Source organism: Ursus maritimus, unplaced genomic scaffold, assembly GCF_017311325.1.
Source record: "Ursus maritimus isolate PB19 unplaced genomic scaffold, ASM1731132v1 scaffold_22, whole genome shotgun sequence".
Classification (NCBI taxonomy): Eukaryota; Metazoa; Chordata; class Mammalia; order Carnivora; family Ursidae; genus Ursus; species Ursus maritimus.
In genome coordinates this window covers 33,575,187-33,590,560 of record NW_024424675.1, presented here as the reverse complement: position 1 = coordinate 33,590,560, position 15,374 = coordinate 33,575,187, and the positions used below count along the sequence as shown (strand labels likewise).

At 57.7% G+C, this 15,374-nt stretch overlaps 4 protein-coding genes across 4 annotated transcripts in view; 3 read left to right on the top strand and 1 right to left on the bottom strand.

Annotated features, from left to right (window-relative positions):
* The window catches only part of LOC103669708 (phospholipid transfer protein), a 9,807-nt gene extending 5,340 nt beyond the window's left edge, over positions 1-4,467 (top strand). Inside the window, exons 9-16 of the mRNA XM_040638402.1 lie at positions 381-557; positions 645-704; positions 1,914-2,078; positions 2,174-2,241; positions 3,244-3,286; positions 3,388-3,451; positions 3,537-3,613; positions 4,067-4,467. Of these exons, the coding sequence (XP_040494336.1) occupies positions 381-557; positions 645-704; positions 1,914-2,078; positions 2,174-2,241; positions 3,244-3,286; positions 3,388-3,451; positions 3,537-3,613; positions 4,067-4,198 (786 nt within the window). The 3' untranslated portion in view covers positions 4,199-4,467. The remainder of the gene's footprint in view (positions 1-380; positions 558-644; positions 705-1,913; positions 2,079-2,173; positions 2,242-3,243; positions 3,287-3,387; positions 3,452-3,536; positions 3,614-4,066) is intronic.
* On the bottom strand, positions 4,313-10,268 carry CTSA (cathepsin A). Its single transcript, XM_040638401.1, has 15 exons — positions 10,127-10,268; positions 9,761-9,945; positions 9,506-9,617; positions 9,188-9,238; positions 9,011-9,097; positions 8,643-8,798; positions 8,235-8,326; positions 7,829-7,913; positions 7,149-7,240; positions 6,984-7,062; positions 6,762-6,901; positions 6,003-6,078; positions 5,278-5,367; positions 4,995-5,099; positions 4,313-4,721 (listed from the first exon to the last, which is right to left on the bottom strand). The coding sequence occupies exons 2-15, from the start codon at positions 9,943-9,945 to the stop codon at positions 4,638-4,640; spliced, it is 1,434 nt and encodes a 477-aa protein (XP_040494335.1). The 5' UTR covers positions 10,127-10,268; the 3' UTR covers positions 4,313-4,637.
* A 15-nt stretch (positions 10,269-10,283) lies between these two features.
* NEURL2 (neuralized E3 ubiquitin protein ligase 2) lies at positions 10,284-12,313 on the top strand. Its single transcript, XM_008698221.2, has 2 exons — positions 10,284-11,306; positions 12,075-12,313. The coding sequence occupies exons 1-2, from the start codon at positions 10,565-10,567 to the stop codon at positions 12,188-12,190; spliced, it is 858 nt and encodes a 285-aa protein (XP_008696443.2). The 5' UTR covers positions 10,284-10,564; the 3' UTR covers positions 12,191-12,313.
* Positions 12,314-12,502: 189 nt separating this feature from the next.
* Positions 12,503-15,297, top strand: SPATA25 (spermatogenesis associated 25). Its single transcript, XM_008698049.2, has 2 exons — positions 12,503-13,551; positions 13,937-15,297. The coding sequence occupies exons 1-2, from the start codon at positions 13,431-13,433 to the stop codon at positions 14,542-14,544; spliced, it is 729 nt and encodes a 242-aa protein (XP_008696271.1). The 5' UTR covers positions 12,503-13,430; the 3' UTR covers positions 14,545-15,297.
* The last annotated feature ends 77 nt before the right edge of the window (positions 15,298-15,374 follow it).

Sequence of the window (15,374 nt, the reverse complement as noted above, 5' to 3'; positions counted from 1 at the left end):
AAAAAAAAAAAAAAGTACTATGTAAATGTAAACAGCAGCTTTTATCATTCCTGCTCTGTATCTTTCAAGGCCCACTCACATGCCACCTCTTCCCCGAACCCTTTCCTGGGCGTCCCTTCTCTGGTCTAATGGGAGTGCTCCCTTGGAGAACTCCAGCTGCCCTCCTTTGAATGCCTTTTTAAGAGGTGCCCTAACGGGGGCACCCGGCTGGCTCAGCAGAGCACGCAACTCTGAATCTTGGGGTCGGGAGTTCAAGCCCCATGTTGGGTGGAGAGATTGATGCAGCTGGGTCCCACCCCCACCATCCCTCATAGTGCCTGGCACCTGGCGTGGGAACATCTGGGTGCTGGGCCAAGCTGACCCTGATCCCCCACCTACAGGGGGCCTTCTTTCCCCTGGCTGAGGGGAACTGGAGCCTGCTCAACAGGGCGGTAGAGCCCCAACTGCAGGAGGAGGAGCGGATGGTGTACGTGGCCTTCTCGGAGTTCTTCTTTGACTCTGCCATGGAGAGCTACTTCCGGGCGGGGGCCCTGCAGCTGTCACTGGTGGGGGACAAGGTATGCTGGAGTCTGTCCGCGGGATGGGAAGAGGGGCCCTGTCCGGAACTCCTGATGGCCCTGCCTCACCCCCCTTCCCCTCTGCAGGTGCCACACGATCTGGACATGCTGCTGAGGGCCACCTACTTTGGAAGCATCGTCCTGCTGGTGAGTGTTGGCGGGAGGTAGGGACGTGGCCAGGGTGGGCGACCATACCACCTCCACGCCAGCGAGGGGACACGCGAGGTGTGCAGGCAGAGGCCCCTGCGGCCACTGTGGAGTAGACCGAAGGCCTGACCTCCCGCCTGAGGCCAGGTCCTCTTATTTGTCAAGCTCGATTCCAAGTCTGTGAAGGGCCCTTGCTACTTCTCTTCTTCACGAAGCTACGAGCAGGGCAGGCGGAGAACCTGAGTTCAGTAAGTGTAGGGACTTCGACAATGACCCATGTATTCTTTTTTTAAGCTAAAGTTTATTTAATTATTTTAAAAATAATCTCTATGCCTATTGTGGGGCTGGAACTCGTGACCCCAAGATTAAGAGTCGCGTGCTCTACCGACTGAGCCAGCCAGGCGCCCTGATGTATTCTTTTTGCTTATTATTTTCCCTTGTTTCATGGGGAGAGGGGCGGGCAGTCAAAATTTAAAAAGTATCTCAGTGATCATAAGAGGACCTGCCCTGAATCTCCTCCCCACACAACCTCCCAGGGCTGTCGTGAGGATTAGCTGAATCAATTCATGTAAAGAAAGTAGGGCAGCCCCTGGCGCAGGGAAGTGCTCAGGACACACTAGCTGCTGTCCCCACTGCTGTCATCGCCATCGTCCTCATCAGCCTGATGGCCAAGCGTTGGCAGGGGCATGGACTCTCTGGCCAGACTGTCCGGGTTTGAATCCCAGGTTCTGCACCTGGATGACTACAGAACCCTAGACAAGTTACTTAACTTCTCTGTGCCTCGGTTTCCCCATCTCAAAGATGTGTATGATAACACCTGCCTCACACGGTTATGATGAGGTTTAAATGAGCCAACAGAGGTGAAGTACTGGTCAGCGCCTACAGGAGAAAGAGCACAGCAGTTCAGAGCAGGACGAGATGGCAGAGGGCGGGGATATTTGATGCAAACACTGTCCCCGAGGAGTCTGGTTGGAGATAGATCCCCACTAGCGAGAACTCAGGAAAGCAGGAAAAGGACGCATTCCGTCCCTCCTGTCAGCAAAGGCACAGAGGCGAGACACAGTTCTGAAGGGTCTGGGAGGCCACGCCAGTCCCCCTATTTGTGTATGGGCTCCCAGCGGGGAGAGCGTGAGCCACCCCATCTCCCCTCCCGGGGCTCATCGGGGAACAGATCTGGGACTTCCCCCGCCCTCCCTCCTCTGTCCCCAGAGCCCAGCTGTGATCGACTCCCCGCTGAAGCTGGAGCTGCGTGTTCTGGCCCCACCTCGCTGCACCATCAAGCCCTCGGGTACCACGGTCTCTGTCACGGCCAGTGTCACCATCGCCCTGGTCCCGCCCGACCTGCCTGAGGTCCAGCTGTCCAGCATGATCATGGTGCGGGCACCACAGTGGGGGCCACTGAGGGTCAGGGATGAGTGTGCTGCGGACCCTGTGGGTCGGTAACACTTCCCCAACCCCCCTGCCTGCAGGACGCCCGTCTCAGCGCCAAGATGGCACTCCGGGGGAAGGCGCTGCGCACCCAGCTGGACCTGCGCCGGTAAGCAGCTGGCCAAGCTCTCGGGCAAGTGCTTAACCTCCCTGAATCTCCATGCCTTTGGGATAATTGCACCTGCCCAACAACTGGGGAGCTAAAATTCACTCAGACCGATAGCCACTGGGGAGCTAGGGTCTTTGTTCATGCACAACAAATGCATTTTATTCAAGTATAACTTCTCTGCATCGTCTTATGACCCAGAGGCAGGCAGAGCAGAGATGAGCAAACTGGCCCAGCAAGGTTAAATGACGGGCCCACAGTCACACAGCGAAGAGCCTAACAGCAGGGGTTCGGGTAGAAACCTCTGCCCAATTTTGTGATCTTTGAGAAGTCTCATTGTATCTTCATTTCCTTCATGGGCTAACTGTGGGGGAAATTGCCCTACCATGCTAGCCACAGGGAGCTAGGGGCTCCCCCTGCCAAGTGCAAAGGTGCAACAGTCTGCAGGAAGCTCCAGTGTGCCAGGGGTTAAATGGGATACTGCAGGGTCGTGGTTAAGAGCCTAGATTCTAGAGGCAGGTTCTGCCCTTGACCAGCTGTGAGACCGCAGGCAAATGACTTACTCTCTCTAGGCCTGATTGGCCTCATCTAAAAAGTATAGACGGTTTCATAGTGTCTACTTCTTAGGATTGTCAGGAGGATGAAGTCAAGCTGGCATTTTAAAGTATCTTAATATTTAACTTCTGTAACATGCTTCGTATCTGGTAGGGAGTCGTTCTGTAAGTTTTGTTAAATAAACACAAACCGTGCATGTACACGCCAAGCGGCCAGCACAAGTCTGGGGTACGGGCAGTGGTCAACAAATTAAAAGTAGCAACTTGGAGAAAAGGACCCGCAAGAGGGAGAAACGACGCCCCTAAGGCTGCACACCTGGCGAGTGGCAGAGCCCCCGGACAGGTGTGGAGGTGGGAGCATCTGAGACTGAGACTCGGGGGCTTCTGGTGGCCTAAGGAAGGGGGAGCTTCCGGGCCTTGGGCCCACTGGACACTTCTTTGTCTCCTGTAGCTTCCGAATCTACTCGAACCAGTCTGCCCTGGAGTCGCTGGCCGTGAGTCGGGGATGGGGGTGCCGTGGCCGGGTCAGGGCAGGGCAGCGAAGGCAAGTCTGCTTCTCGCTGGCTGCCCTGACGTCCTGCCTCCCCCCTCCCAGCTGATCCCACTGCAGGCCCCTCTGAAGACCATGCTGCAGATTGGGGTGATGCCCATGCTCAATGGTAGGGTTGGGGGGCAGGAGGCGGGAGAGGGAAAGGGGAGGGGAGCTGGGCGGACCCAGGCTGAGCCAGCTGCTCCCACCCACAGAGCGGATGTGGCGGGGGGTGCAGATCCCACTACCCGAGGGTATGAACTTTGTGCGCGAGGTGGTGACGAACCATGTGGTGAGTAGGGGCTGGTGAGTAGGGGCGGTGGTGATGGAGGAGGGCAGAGCCTCCCGTTCCTCCTTCACAACCGACCTAACTCTGCTACCTGACCCCAGGCCCTCCCTCATCAGTGGCCCCTCCCGTTTTAATCTTCCATCATCAGACTTCTCTAGCCCTCTGCCCAGCTGTGCGGTCACGTTGTAAACCTCTTCCCGGATTCCACCCCCACTATCTACTCATACTGAACCTCTGAGCTAAGAGGTCACCTCCTCTAGGAAGCCCTCCTTGACCTCCACAGACTGCTCCTGCGGCCTCTTTTACACCCTTCACAGGGAGCTAGAAGAATTTCTTTGCTGCTCCTCCTGTCCCACTAAACTGAGAACCCCTCAAGGCTAAGGACTCTGTCTCTATCTTAAAACTTCGCTCTCTGCGATGGAATGAACAGACTCTCCTCTCTGCCCCACCGCACAGGGCTTCCTCACCATTGGAGCCGACCTCCACTTCGCCAAAGGGCTGCGAGAGGTGATTGAGAAGAATCGGCCTGCCAACACCAGGGACCCACTGGCCTCCAGTGCCCCACCGCCCTCCACGACAGCTGCGTGAGTCCTCAAGCCCACCCTGGCAGGGGCATTCAGGACTCCGACGCCTCTCATCCCCTCCCCCAATCCCTCCCAGCCTATAGTGTCCTAATCCCCAGTGCCACAGAGAAGACAGGGCTTTAAACTGTACCCAATTTAATTCCATCATCAGTCAATCCATCAATTACAGTCCGTCCACCCTCCCTGTGGGCTGTCCTGAGCTCTGCTGTGTTCCAGTGCATGAAGGGAGGGGCCAGGCCCCACCCAGTCAGGAATAAAGTGCTAACTCCCCAAGGCTGTCTATGTGAGGCACTGGGGCCTGGTCTGGGAAGCAGAGGGCTGGGGGGGGAGTTCTGGAGGCAGGGACCTGCCCCACAGGGGCACTGTGCATAAAGGAGGACCTCCCTTCTAGCAGGAGGGGTGGGCAAGAGGGGCTGGATCAGGCAGAAGGGGGCTGGTCTCCGTCAGTACGGCTGCTTATTCAGGAAGCGGGAGAACATGGTGAGGGCAGCCTGGGGCTTGTCGGTGGGGACCATGTGACCAGCGCCCTAGGAGCAAAGCTCTGTGAGATCACCTTCTTGTGTAACCCCTGCCCCTGGGTGCTTCCTCCATCCTACTGGATCCCTTCAGCCAGTGACACTCCTCTTCTCCCAGCCCTGCCCCAAGCACTGCATTCTTCCCACCCCCACCCGAAAACCTGCTCTTCTGGGGCCAGATGGTAACCCGGTAACCCAGTGTAAGAGTGAGCCGGAAGGAGAGGACAGGTGGGTCTTGCCCCATCCCCTCCAGCCAAGCCAGCCCTCACCAGGCCCAGGCCCTACCTTGATGGTGAGAAAGGCGATGTGGGAGAACTCCTTCACGAAGCCAGCAATCTGCTCCCCACTATCCCCGTAGTCCACTAACCAGGGCCGGCGCTGGACCTCCATCTGCCCCACCAGGAAAGACTTAGCAGCCTGCCGCCGCCCCATCATCTCTCCTCACGGCTGCCAGCAAGACCTCAGGGGCCTGGAACTTCCCCAGGTTTGCCCTCTCTATCTGCGCAGAGCCCAGCTGCCAGGCCCAGCCGCCCCATCCCTCCCCAGAGCCGGGATCCTTGCACCGTACCTTCTGGTTGAGGGAATCCACAAACCACTCATCCCCCATGAAATTGCAGGCCATGTCCACATCTCCGTTGTAGAGCAGGATCCGGTATTTCTGGAGCAGGGGAGGGAATGGAGGGTCTGCAATGAGCCCAGACCCCAGCCCTTCCCTGGTTCAAGCCCTACCCCTTCAGGGAATTCAAGGGGCCCAGCTAAATAGCACGAAGCAGGAAACACTCCTGTCTTCTGTTTTCTACATGTTCAGCGCTCTCTACTAAATGCTTTACGTATGAAGGTAGATTCTATTGTTAACCCCATTTTACAGGTGGGGAAACCCAGTCTCAAGATATGAGAAACTTGTCCCAGGGTCACATGGCTAGTAAAGCAACTTGCACAGAGGCAATCTGACCTTAGAGCTCGTGCACTAAGCGCTGTTGTACAGCACCCGGTCCTGACCGGCTCCGTCAGGGTCTCCCAGATGGTCTCGGACAAGACCCTTTCCCACCCTGGACCTCCATTTGTCTGTAACACGTTCTCACTAGCTCTTCTCCATCTAAAGTCTCCGACAACAGAGTGGCATGGTGTGGGGACAAAGCCATGTTCAAATCATGACCCTGCCAGTCACTGGACCTCGTTTCTTGGAGTTTCAGCTTCCTGTGTCCGGAGTGGCACTCTAGAGGGGGCCCAGCCTTATCGTGCTGCTCCCGGGTCCCGAGGCTGCTGGTGGACCCGGCTGGGCCGGCCCCTCACCTGTGTGGTGAGCAGTTTCAGGTACTGGGACTGCATGCTTTGGTAGAGACGGCGGTACTGTATGTTCACCAGGAAGCTGTGGGAACACGTGGGCAGGCCCCAGGAAGACGGCGTAAAGGGAGACAGAGTCACAGAGCAGACCTCCTCTCCTATCCCCTCCTAGCTCTAAGCTCCAGCCCAGGAGGCAGAGCTGGGATTCCGTCCCCTCCTCATGTCACCTCTCTAGGACTTACTTGGATGAGGGGCTGGAATTCAGAGGTCCTCAACTCACCGCCCCCCCCCCCCAGCTTAGAAATGTATATAGGAACATCTAGTGACTGGTCCACAACCAGCATTTAGTGCAGAGGGGCCCACAGGTGTGGGAACCACAGCACTACCAACAGTAGGGCAGGGGCACCAACCCATCGGAATGGACCTCAGGGGCCCCCGCTGTGCCAGGCGTCACCCTGTTACCCACACGGGTCACAGGAGATCCATGCAACTGGGGGCTGTGGAGGAGTGGGGTTGGGGGAGAGGGTCTGTTTACTAAATACCAGGGCAGCACACCGCCGTTTTACCAACCGACGTGGCCATTTAAGAATGAACTGGCGAAACATCAATGCATTGAAGGGGTTACACATCCTGCAGAGCTCGCCGTCCCTCCCTGAGTGCCACCCCTGAGAAACCCTGGCCAAGGGATCCCTGGGAACCCTTCTGTTACCCACGAGCCCCGAGAGCCTGCCCCCCCTGCCCAGGCCATGGCTGGCCCCAGAGCCTCACTTGCACATGTCCCAGCGGGGCAGCTGCTCAGGGATGTGGAGGGCCTTCCGCACGTAAGGGTTGTTGAGGTAGGTGGAGGCCGCCGTGGTGTTGGTGCAGGGCGGGTCCATGCGCAGCCTATCCCCGGAACGCAGCAGGGCCTGGGGACACGGACCTAGGTCAGGGTCTTCGCCTCCTTGGCCCACCCCCACCAGGAAGCAGCCCGTGCGCTTGCTTGCACACCTGATGCCACATCCGCTTGAGCGGGAGGCGAGTGAAGATGTTGCCCAAATCATGGATCACGACAGTGCCCTTCTCGTACCTGCAAGTAAAGTGGGGATGGGTGCCTCGGCCTCCAGGCGGGGCTGGCCCAGCCCCCCACCCCCCGGGGCTCACCAAGGGGCCTACCTTAAATGGCCGGGCACACCCCCAGCACAGGGGGCGTAGAGGTTGTAAATGTTGAGGCCAGAGTTGCCCACGATGCGGGACACTTCCTGCAGCTGCAATGACAGGCCAAGCCACCTCGCGTCACGGGACCCTGGCCTCCCCAAGATCTCACCAATGCGTCCCAAGATTATCACTCTCCTACTTCACCTCTTGTCGTTACCCTTCCCCCACTTCTTTACAGGTAGCGAAACTGAGGCTCAGTGGAAGGAATCTGCCAGCCCGGGGGTCCAAACCCTGGTGCCACTACTTCCTAGCACTGTGACTTCAGGCGAGGACTTTAACATTCTTGGCCTCAGTTTCCTCTTCTGGAAAATGTGGACAATACGATCTCCCTTAAAGGAGAATCTTGAAGATTAAACAATCTGTGTTGACCTACGTCAGCCCCGTGCCCGGCACACAGTAGGTGCTCAATAAGTGAGAGATCCTTTCCCTCCCGGGGGTTACAGGGTTTGCCCAGAAAGTCACAGGAAAGGGTGACAAGAACACATTCCTAGATGTGTCCTAGAAAACACCAAATTGCTGGAAGAGACAGAATAGGAAAGCCATAGGGGATGGGGTCAGGAGTCCCCAAGGAGGGGATGTGGTCCTGTTCTCAGGGCTGGGGGTGTCAGGGGTGACAGAGGTTGGGGGCAGAACCTCACATTGGTCACGCATTCTGGGTCGGTGTTGTCGTAGAAATTACACTTGTTTTGAGAGCAGCAGTGGGTCTGGAGGGAAGACCAGAGCCTATAGGAGATGCATGAAAACAGTGTTCAGGCCCAAGGCGGGCCCCCCACCCTCTCCTTCCAACCTCCTACCACCACCTGCCCCCAGGGGATGAGGAAATGGATCACAGGGGATGGTATGTAGGTTCCAAACCTCGCTGCTCTGGGGCCATCCTGCCAGCCCTCCTCAGTCCCCTTCGGCACGGAACACTTCCAGGAACCCCAGCCCCCACCTCCTGCTCATAAACTGGGGTAGGGCCCGGGTATCATGTGCCTGGAGAGCAGACCTGAGATCTCATGACCTGCCCCACCCTGGAGATTGCCCAACTGCCCCGTCCCATACCTGTTCCCCAGAAGGCCATGGTAGTAGGCGAAATAGACCAGGGAGTTGTCGTTCTGCTCATAGGAGGACAGCCCGTTGCCCACGGCCAGCCCCTGTGAAACACCCAGGGCATTCAGGTCATCTGGAGGGAGAGGAAGAGCCTCCCCTGACGACACCCAGACCTCTAGCCATCTGGAAACTGAAATCTAAGGTGGTTTGTGGGGAGGCCACTCAAAGCAAAGAACAGAGCTGGCTGGCTGACAGGTGAGCTTCCTGTCGTGGGAGGCACGTGAGCAGAGGTAGGCCAGCCCGTGGCAAGCATGTTACAAAGCAGACCGGGTTGGACAGGGAAGATGGCCCGTTTGACCTCGCTACCCAAAAGGCCACGACCATAAGCTGCCTCACTCCCCTCCCGCAGCGGCCCTGTACCTGCAGGTTCATGCTGGGATCCTGCATGACCAACACAGCCAGGGTGGGGATGTAAATGCCGGCGTAGCTCTCTCCTGTCAGGAAAAGCTCATTGTCCTTGTACTCCGGGAAGAGGCGGAAGAAATCCTGCAGGGCCTCAAAATTGCTCTGGGCGACCTAGGGAAAGCAGGATGGAGGCAATCAAATGGTTCTGGTATTTGAGCTAGAAAGAACCTCAGAGATAATGACACCCCCCAACTCGGAGCAAGAGGAAGTGGCTTCGCCAAGACCGCACACAGCTTATGACAGAGCCAAAAATGGACTGTCCCGGGTCGTGCCACCGTTAGAGAACGAGGGAGGGTGGGGCACTGGGCAGGCATGGGGCTCACCTCGGTGTCATTGGTTGCATAAGTCTTGTCATCAGAGTAGGAGAAGCCCACCCCAGCTGGGGACTCAAGGTACAACACATTGGCAATCTACATGGCGGGAGGAAACCAACTGAAGAAGGCTCCCCAACCCATCCAAGTGCCCAGACACCCCCACAGGACCCACAGCTCCGTCTATACCAGGTTCCAAGAATAGGGGTTGTACTCCAGGGTGGCACCATCTGGCTGCACCTGAGGAGGAGAGAGATGGCTAAGTGCCAAGGGCCAAGCGGGTGGAAGTTTTGGGCCCCTGTGCTGGGCACTCCACATTCAGGCAAAACCCCTGAGAGGTGCGGATAGTCAAGCCAATGGTACAGACGAGGGAACCCAGGCTCAGGGAAAGGGCACACTTGGGAACACCTCCAAGTCCTGTTCTCCCTCCTCCCCAGCCCTTTCCTTTAGGGACGCCCGGTCTTCTCCCCTTCCTGGTTAGGGGGGAGACAGTGGCCTTCCACTCACCAGGAAGGGGCCGTGCTCCGTGAGGAAGCCATCGAGGGAGCTGCAGCCCGGCCCTCCGTTGAGCCAAAGCACCAGAGGGCTGCTCTTGGGATCCTTCTGGGACTCCACAAACCTGGGAGGGGAGGCAGAGCAGGGTCGGTGCAGGCGGAGGGGCCCCTTCCAGTGCTCCCGGCTCCCAGGCCCCCTCGGGGGTCTTCAGACCCTCCCCCAGCTCGCGCCCCGTCCCCTCCCCGCCCCGGAGGGAGGGCCGCAGACCAGTAGTGGAGGTGCTTGGAGCCGGAGCCACGAAGGTAGCCGGAGTACTGGCGGAAAGCCGGCTGCTTGGCCAACCCGGGCAGGCACTGGATCTCATCCAGGTCCGGCGCTGCCTGGCCCGGGGGCGCCCAGGGCAGGAGCAGCAGCAGCAGCAGCCAAGGCGGCGACAGCGCGGCTCCGACCATCTGCGGCAGGAAGCGGGGCCGCCTGTTTCCGCGCTCCCTCGCTCCTCGGCGCTTCCGCGTGGCCCCCCCGCGGACGAGCTGGCAGCGCAGCGCCCAGAGGAGTCCCCGGCCCGGCCCCACCGCCCACCCGCCGCACCGCCCCGGGCTGCGGGTCCCCTCCAGCCTCCCGGGGTGTCCTCACCTCTGCTCCCCCGCGTCCTTGCTCTCCCGGAGGGGCCCGGCCGCGGGAGGTCAGGTGGAGTGCGAGTCACGTGGGGGCCGGCGTCACGTGACAGTCATCCTCCGGCGCCTCGTTGGTCCGCCCCCCCCCCCTCCCCGGGACCGGTGGCTCGCAGACGGCGGCCTGCGCGGGGTCAGAGTCCGCAGTCCTGCCCGGTCGTCTCTCGCGCGCCAGCCATCAGATGACCCAGATGTGGGCGGCCAGGATCCCCCGGCCTCCCGGGGGCCCCGGTCCAGGCTGGATGGCTGAGCAAGCGGCGCTAGGACCCCAGGGCGGAGCCTCGGCGAAGGCAGTCGGGGGGATGGGAGGGTTACCTTACTTGGTGCCCCCGCGGTTACCCTCTGAGCACGCCGCCCAAAATAGCCCCCGGCGCCCGCTGGCCTGTCTCGCGGCCGGGAGATGGCTGCTGTCTCCGACCCCGTGGACTTGGGTGCGGCCTGGAGATCCGCGCGCCCCGAGCCCCCTCCCACCCGCTTCCACCAGGTGCACGGTGCCAATATCCGCGTGGACCCCTCCGGGACGCGGGCCACACGCGTGGAGAGTTTCGCTCACGGCGTATGCTTCAGTCGCGAGCCGCTGGCCCCGGGCCAGGTATTCCTGGTCGAGATCGAGGAGAAAGAGCTGGGCTGGTGCGGGCACCTGCGCCTCGGCCTGACCGCTCTAGACCCCGCCACTCTGGCCGCCGTGCCCGAGTTTTCGCTGCCCGACCTGGTCAGCCTTGGCCACACCTGGGTCTTCGCCATCACGCGCCATCACAACCGCGTGCCCCGGGAGGACCGCCCGGAGGCAGAGGCATTGGCCCCCAGCCGCCCCCCAGCCCTCCTGGTGGAACCGTATCTGTGCATTGAGCAGTTTCGTATTCCCCGCGACCGCCTGGTGGGTCGCAGCCGGCCCGGGCTCTACAGCCACCTCTTGGATCAGCTGTATGAGCTGAACGTCCTGCCTCCGACCGCGCGCCGCAGTCGCCTGGGCGTTCTTTTCTGCCCGCGCCCGGACGGCACGGCCGACATGCACATCGTCATCAACGGCGAGGACATGGGCCCCAGCGCCCGGGGGCTGCCAGCCGCCCAGCCCCTCTACGCAGTGGTGGACGTGTTTGCCTCCACCAAGAGCGTGCGCCTGGTCCAGCTCGAGTATGGCTGTAGGTATCCCACCCCTTGAGCAGCGACCCCTCCTGGCCCAGTGCGGGGACAGGAACTTGCTAGGATTCCAAGCCAGCTAGCAAGGCCTTGGTCCGTCAAGCATTAGTTTAGAAGTTGGGGAATCTGACTTCAAATTCTGCCTCTGCTTGGGATCTTGGACAAGTCACTCCCTGGCTCTGGGCCTCCCTTTAGCCATCTCAGCTGTGATCCATCAGGGTGCTTGCTTTGCCAGTATTTTCTGTATTAAGCTAGGGCAGGGATTCTAAACTGATGTTACACCTGAGTTGCTTTCAAAATTGTGTGCTCTTTTATTAAACGAATGTTCCTAGATTTGGGCATACCAGTTTAAAGGCATCATAGGCCCCAGATTGAGAGTATCTTATTCGTGAGATCTGGTCCTTTATAGCCCTCTTAAGCCCTTTATTTACACCTCTGATCATTTTATGAATTCAGTGAACTAGAACCCACTCTGTGGGTTCAGACCTGTGCTGGAGGCTGGGCATGCACAGGTGAATCAGGCACTACCTGTAACCCTGGCAACTGCTAAGGGAGGGTTCATATAGAAATAGGGCTGCAACATTGTGGAGGTTTTGAAAGAGGTGCTTAGGTCAACCACATAAACAGCCCTGTGACACAGGCTGGACCTGGAGAGCAGAAGGGACTTGCCCAAGTTAATGACAAAGGGAGAACCAGGACCTAGGTCTTCTGTGTCTCAGCCTCAGAGCCCCCTCCAGTTCAGTTTGCCTTTGACAGCCTTCTTTCTACAGTGCCGTCCCTGCAGACTCTGTGCCGCCTGGTCATCCAGAGGAGCGTGGTGCACCGGTTGGCCATTGATGGGCTCCACCTGCCGAAAGGACTTAAGGATTTCTGCAAGTACGAGTAAAGGCCTGCAGCCGCCCTGGAGCAGGGCCACAGGTGTCCTGGCCCTGGCGCTGTGGCTGGTCTGAAGCTGGCCATACTGCTGCCAGCCAGGCCTGGAAATAAACACAGCCGATGCTGACACCGATCACTGGAGGGTCTCCTTGCCCTGGAAGCCCGTGAGGGGGACTTCTTGTAGAATCGCTGTGGGTCAGCAGGTCAGAGCAAGACAGGACATTTTATTTTTATTTATTTTTTTAGAAGATTTTATTTGTTTGAGAGACAGTGAGAGAGAGAGAGAGAGCAAGCGCACACGAACAGGGGCAGGAGAGGGATAAGCAGCCTCCCCTGCTGAGCAGAGAGCCTGACGCAGGGCTTGATCTCAGGACCCTGGCATCATGAACTGAGCTGAAGGCAGACACTTAACCGATGGAGCTACCCCAGGCGTCCCTAGACAGAGCATTACAGACATCACCTAGACCAGTGGTTCCTAGCCTGGCTACTCATTAGGGTTATCTGGGATAAACTAAAGAGCTAAAGCCCCAAGCCCCATCTCCAGAGATTCCCATTCCACTTGTTGGAGGATTAGGCCTACACATTCTTTTGTAAAAGCTCCCCAAAGATTCTAATGTACAGCAGGATTGAGAAGCATTCCCCTAGAATAGAGGCCTTGACTTTGGCATATATTATAACCACTTGAGGGACTTTGAAAAATACTGCTAACTGGGTCTGAGCCAGGGATTCTGATTTAATTGGTCTGGGATGAGGGTGGGCATCAGGATTTCTAAATGCTCGCAAGAGAATTTAATGTGTATCCCAGTGTGAGACCCAGTGCCCTGGACCAACGATTTCATTTTGCAGATGGGAAGCCAAAGCCTAGAGATGGGAATGTATTCCAAAGTCACAGAGCAAAGGAATGAGTGCAGAGCGCTCCCTCTCTTGTACTGCAGAGCACAAAGCACTCGCCTCGTTATTTGTATGTCTGATCATTTGCTTCCATTACAGATAATCTCATTTAATCCTCACAACTTCTGTTGAGGGAGTGGGTAGTCCTTACTTCCACTTTACAGAGGAGATTACCAAGGAACAAAACTGTCCAAGTGACTTGCCCAAGGTAGAGGTAAGAACCTAGAATGTCCAGTTCCTGGTCCAGTGCTCTTTTAACCCCATCCCATTGTCATATACAGGTTCTTAGAATGAACAGGTCAGTGCTGTGAGGTAGGTTCCAGGTGTAAAGGGGAGGGACTATGAGGTGACATTCTAGAATGGTGGAAGGGGTAGGACAGGAGGCAGACGACTGTTCCCTCACAAACGGGGGCTTTGGGGCAGCCATGTCCTATTTCATGTCTCCACAAACTCATCAAGGTCTTCTGCCTTCCAGCCAAGGTGAGAGAGGGGCTCCTGGAACTGGAGGGGATACCACAACTTTCCCTGAGAACTTGTTTCCTGGCTCTGGGGAGGTGGAGGCTCTGCTGGACATTTATGGGCTGGCCCTGGAGTCAGTTCTCCGAAGAAAGCCATTCCAAAAGTCCTTGCCAGTAGCTACCCGCTCCCTCACTCATTCACTCAACAAACACTTCTCCATTACTTACTCGGTGTTGGGGACTGGGGGTGCGGATATGAGTAAAACACCTAGTTCCCAGCCACTAGACAGCCCTGGCGGGCTGGTCTTAATTGCTCCTGTTTCCAGTGCTCTGTTCCTATGCCCTGCCCCTCAGGGCCTCCTGAAAGACACCAAGAATAACATTCCATCTCATTCCTGTCTCTACAGGTGGGGCTACTTCTCTGGGCTCATCCCTTGGCCTCTATAGTCCTATAGAGCCAATGGTGGTGGCCTCTGGTGGACTAGGCCCACTGAGCCAGAAAGCCCAGGCCTGGGGCCCGGCCCTGGCAGTGCCAGAAGCCAGAGGCTGCCCTGGGGGGCCTAGCTGGGAGACACTGCAGCGGAAGGAGTATGGCCGATACAACAAATTCCCCCATGCAACGCAGCCGGAGAGCTTGGGCTGGGAGGACGGCTGCCCCAGAAGCAGAGCTCCCCACCTGGGCGGCCCCGGCCGGCCTGGGCCCCTGCTGCTGTGTGGGCTGTCACCAGGGGTTCTACCGATGCCCTCTGAGGCAGGGGGGAAGGAAGCGAGCTCCCAGCCTGACATCTGCATCCTTACCCTGGCCATGATGATCGCTGGCATCCCCACCGTGCCTGTCCCAGGCCTGCGGGAAGAGGACCTGATCCGGGCGGCTCAAGCTTTCATGATGGCCCATCCGGAGCCAGAGGGGGCCATGGAGGGGGCGCGGTGGGAGCAGGCATGTGCCCACACAGCCTCTGGGCAAATGCCCCTAATGAGATCCAGGAGAGGCCAGCCTCCTGGCTCCTGCTTGTAGCTGGATGAAATAGCACCAGACACATAGGGTGGCTTCTCTGTATGGTTTTTGGGCAGATAGAATCGGGAGTGCCTGTGACACAGATGGGGATAGGGTGGTTGTTTGAGCCACTCTGGTCAATACAAGTCTTTCATCAGGGCCCAGACCCCAGGAAATTTCTCTAGATACCACTAAGTCAGGAGACAGGACTTCTCAGAGTAGTTACAGTGAAAATTACCTGAGGCAGGAGGCCCGGCTTGGAGTGGAGGCCTCTTTTGTATGGTTTTGGGATTCGATCAAGATTTCTTGTACAAAGTGCTAGGCGATGTGGATTCTCCTCTTGCCTTACATTCCCCGCCAGCTGAGGGAAAGTGATGAGACCAGAGGCAAGGAAGGAAAATGAACAGTTATTTGAGCACCCACTGACCATGGGCCCATTATATGCAGGCTCTCCTTTAATCTTACCAATGCCGTGAGGATCTCCGTTTTTACAGATGAACAGACTGAGCCCTTTGAGGGGTGACTTGCCTGATATCCCAGAGCTAGTAAAAAATCAGGCTGAGAAAGAACCAGGATTTGCACGTAGTGTCAGACTCCAACGTCTATTCTTTCCATGATACTTGCTCTACTGCCTTCTAGAAGACAAAACACTAGATGAGTGCTGGAATAGGCAACATTTGAATTTAATGACCTCCGGGTGGGGGCCAGGGGGCAAAAGCTGGGATCCATCTCCTCTCCCCTGTGGGTCAGGCGAGTCATCTAATGACTGGGGAAGCTGTTACCAAGCCCCTGCCCTTGATCTCTACCCAGTGTCTTATCCTAGAAGCAGGGCCACTTGTTTCTAAGGCCCT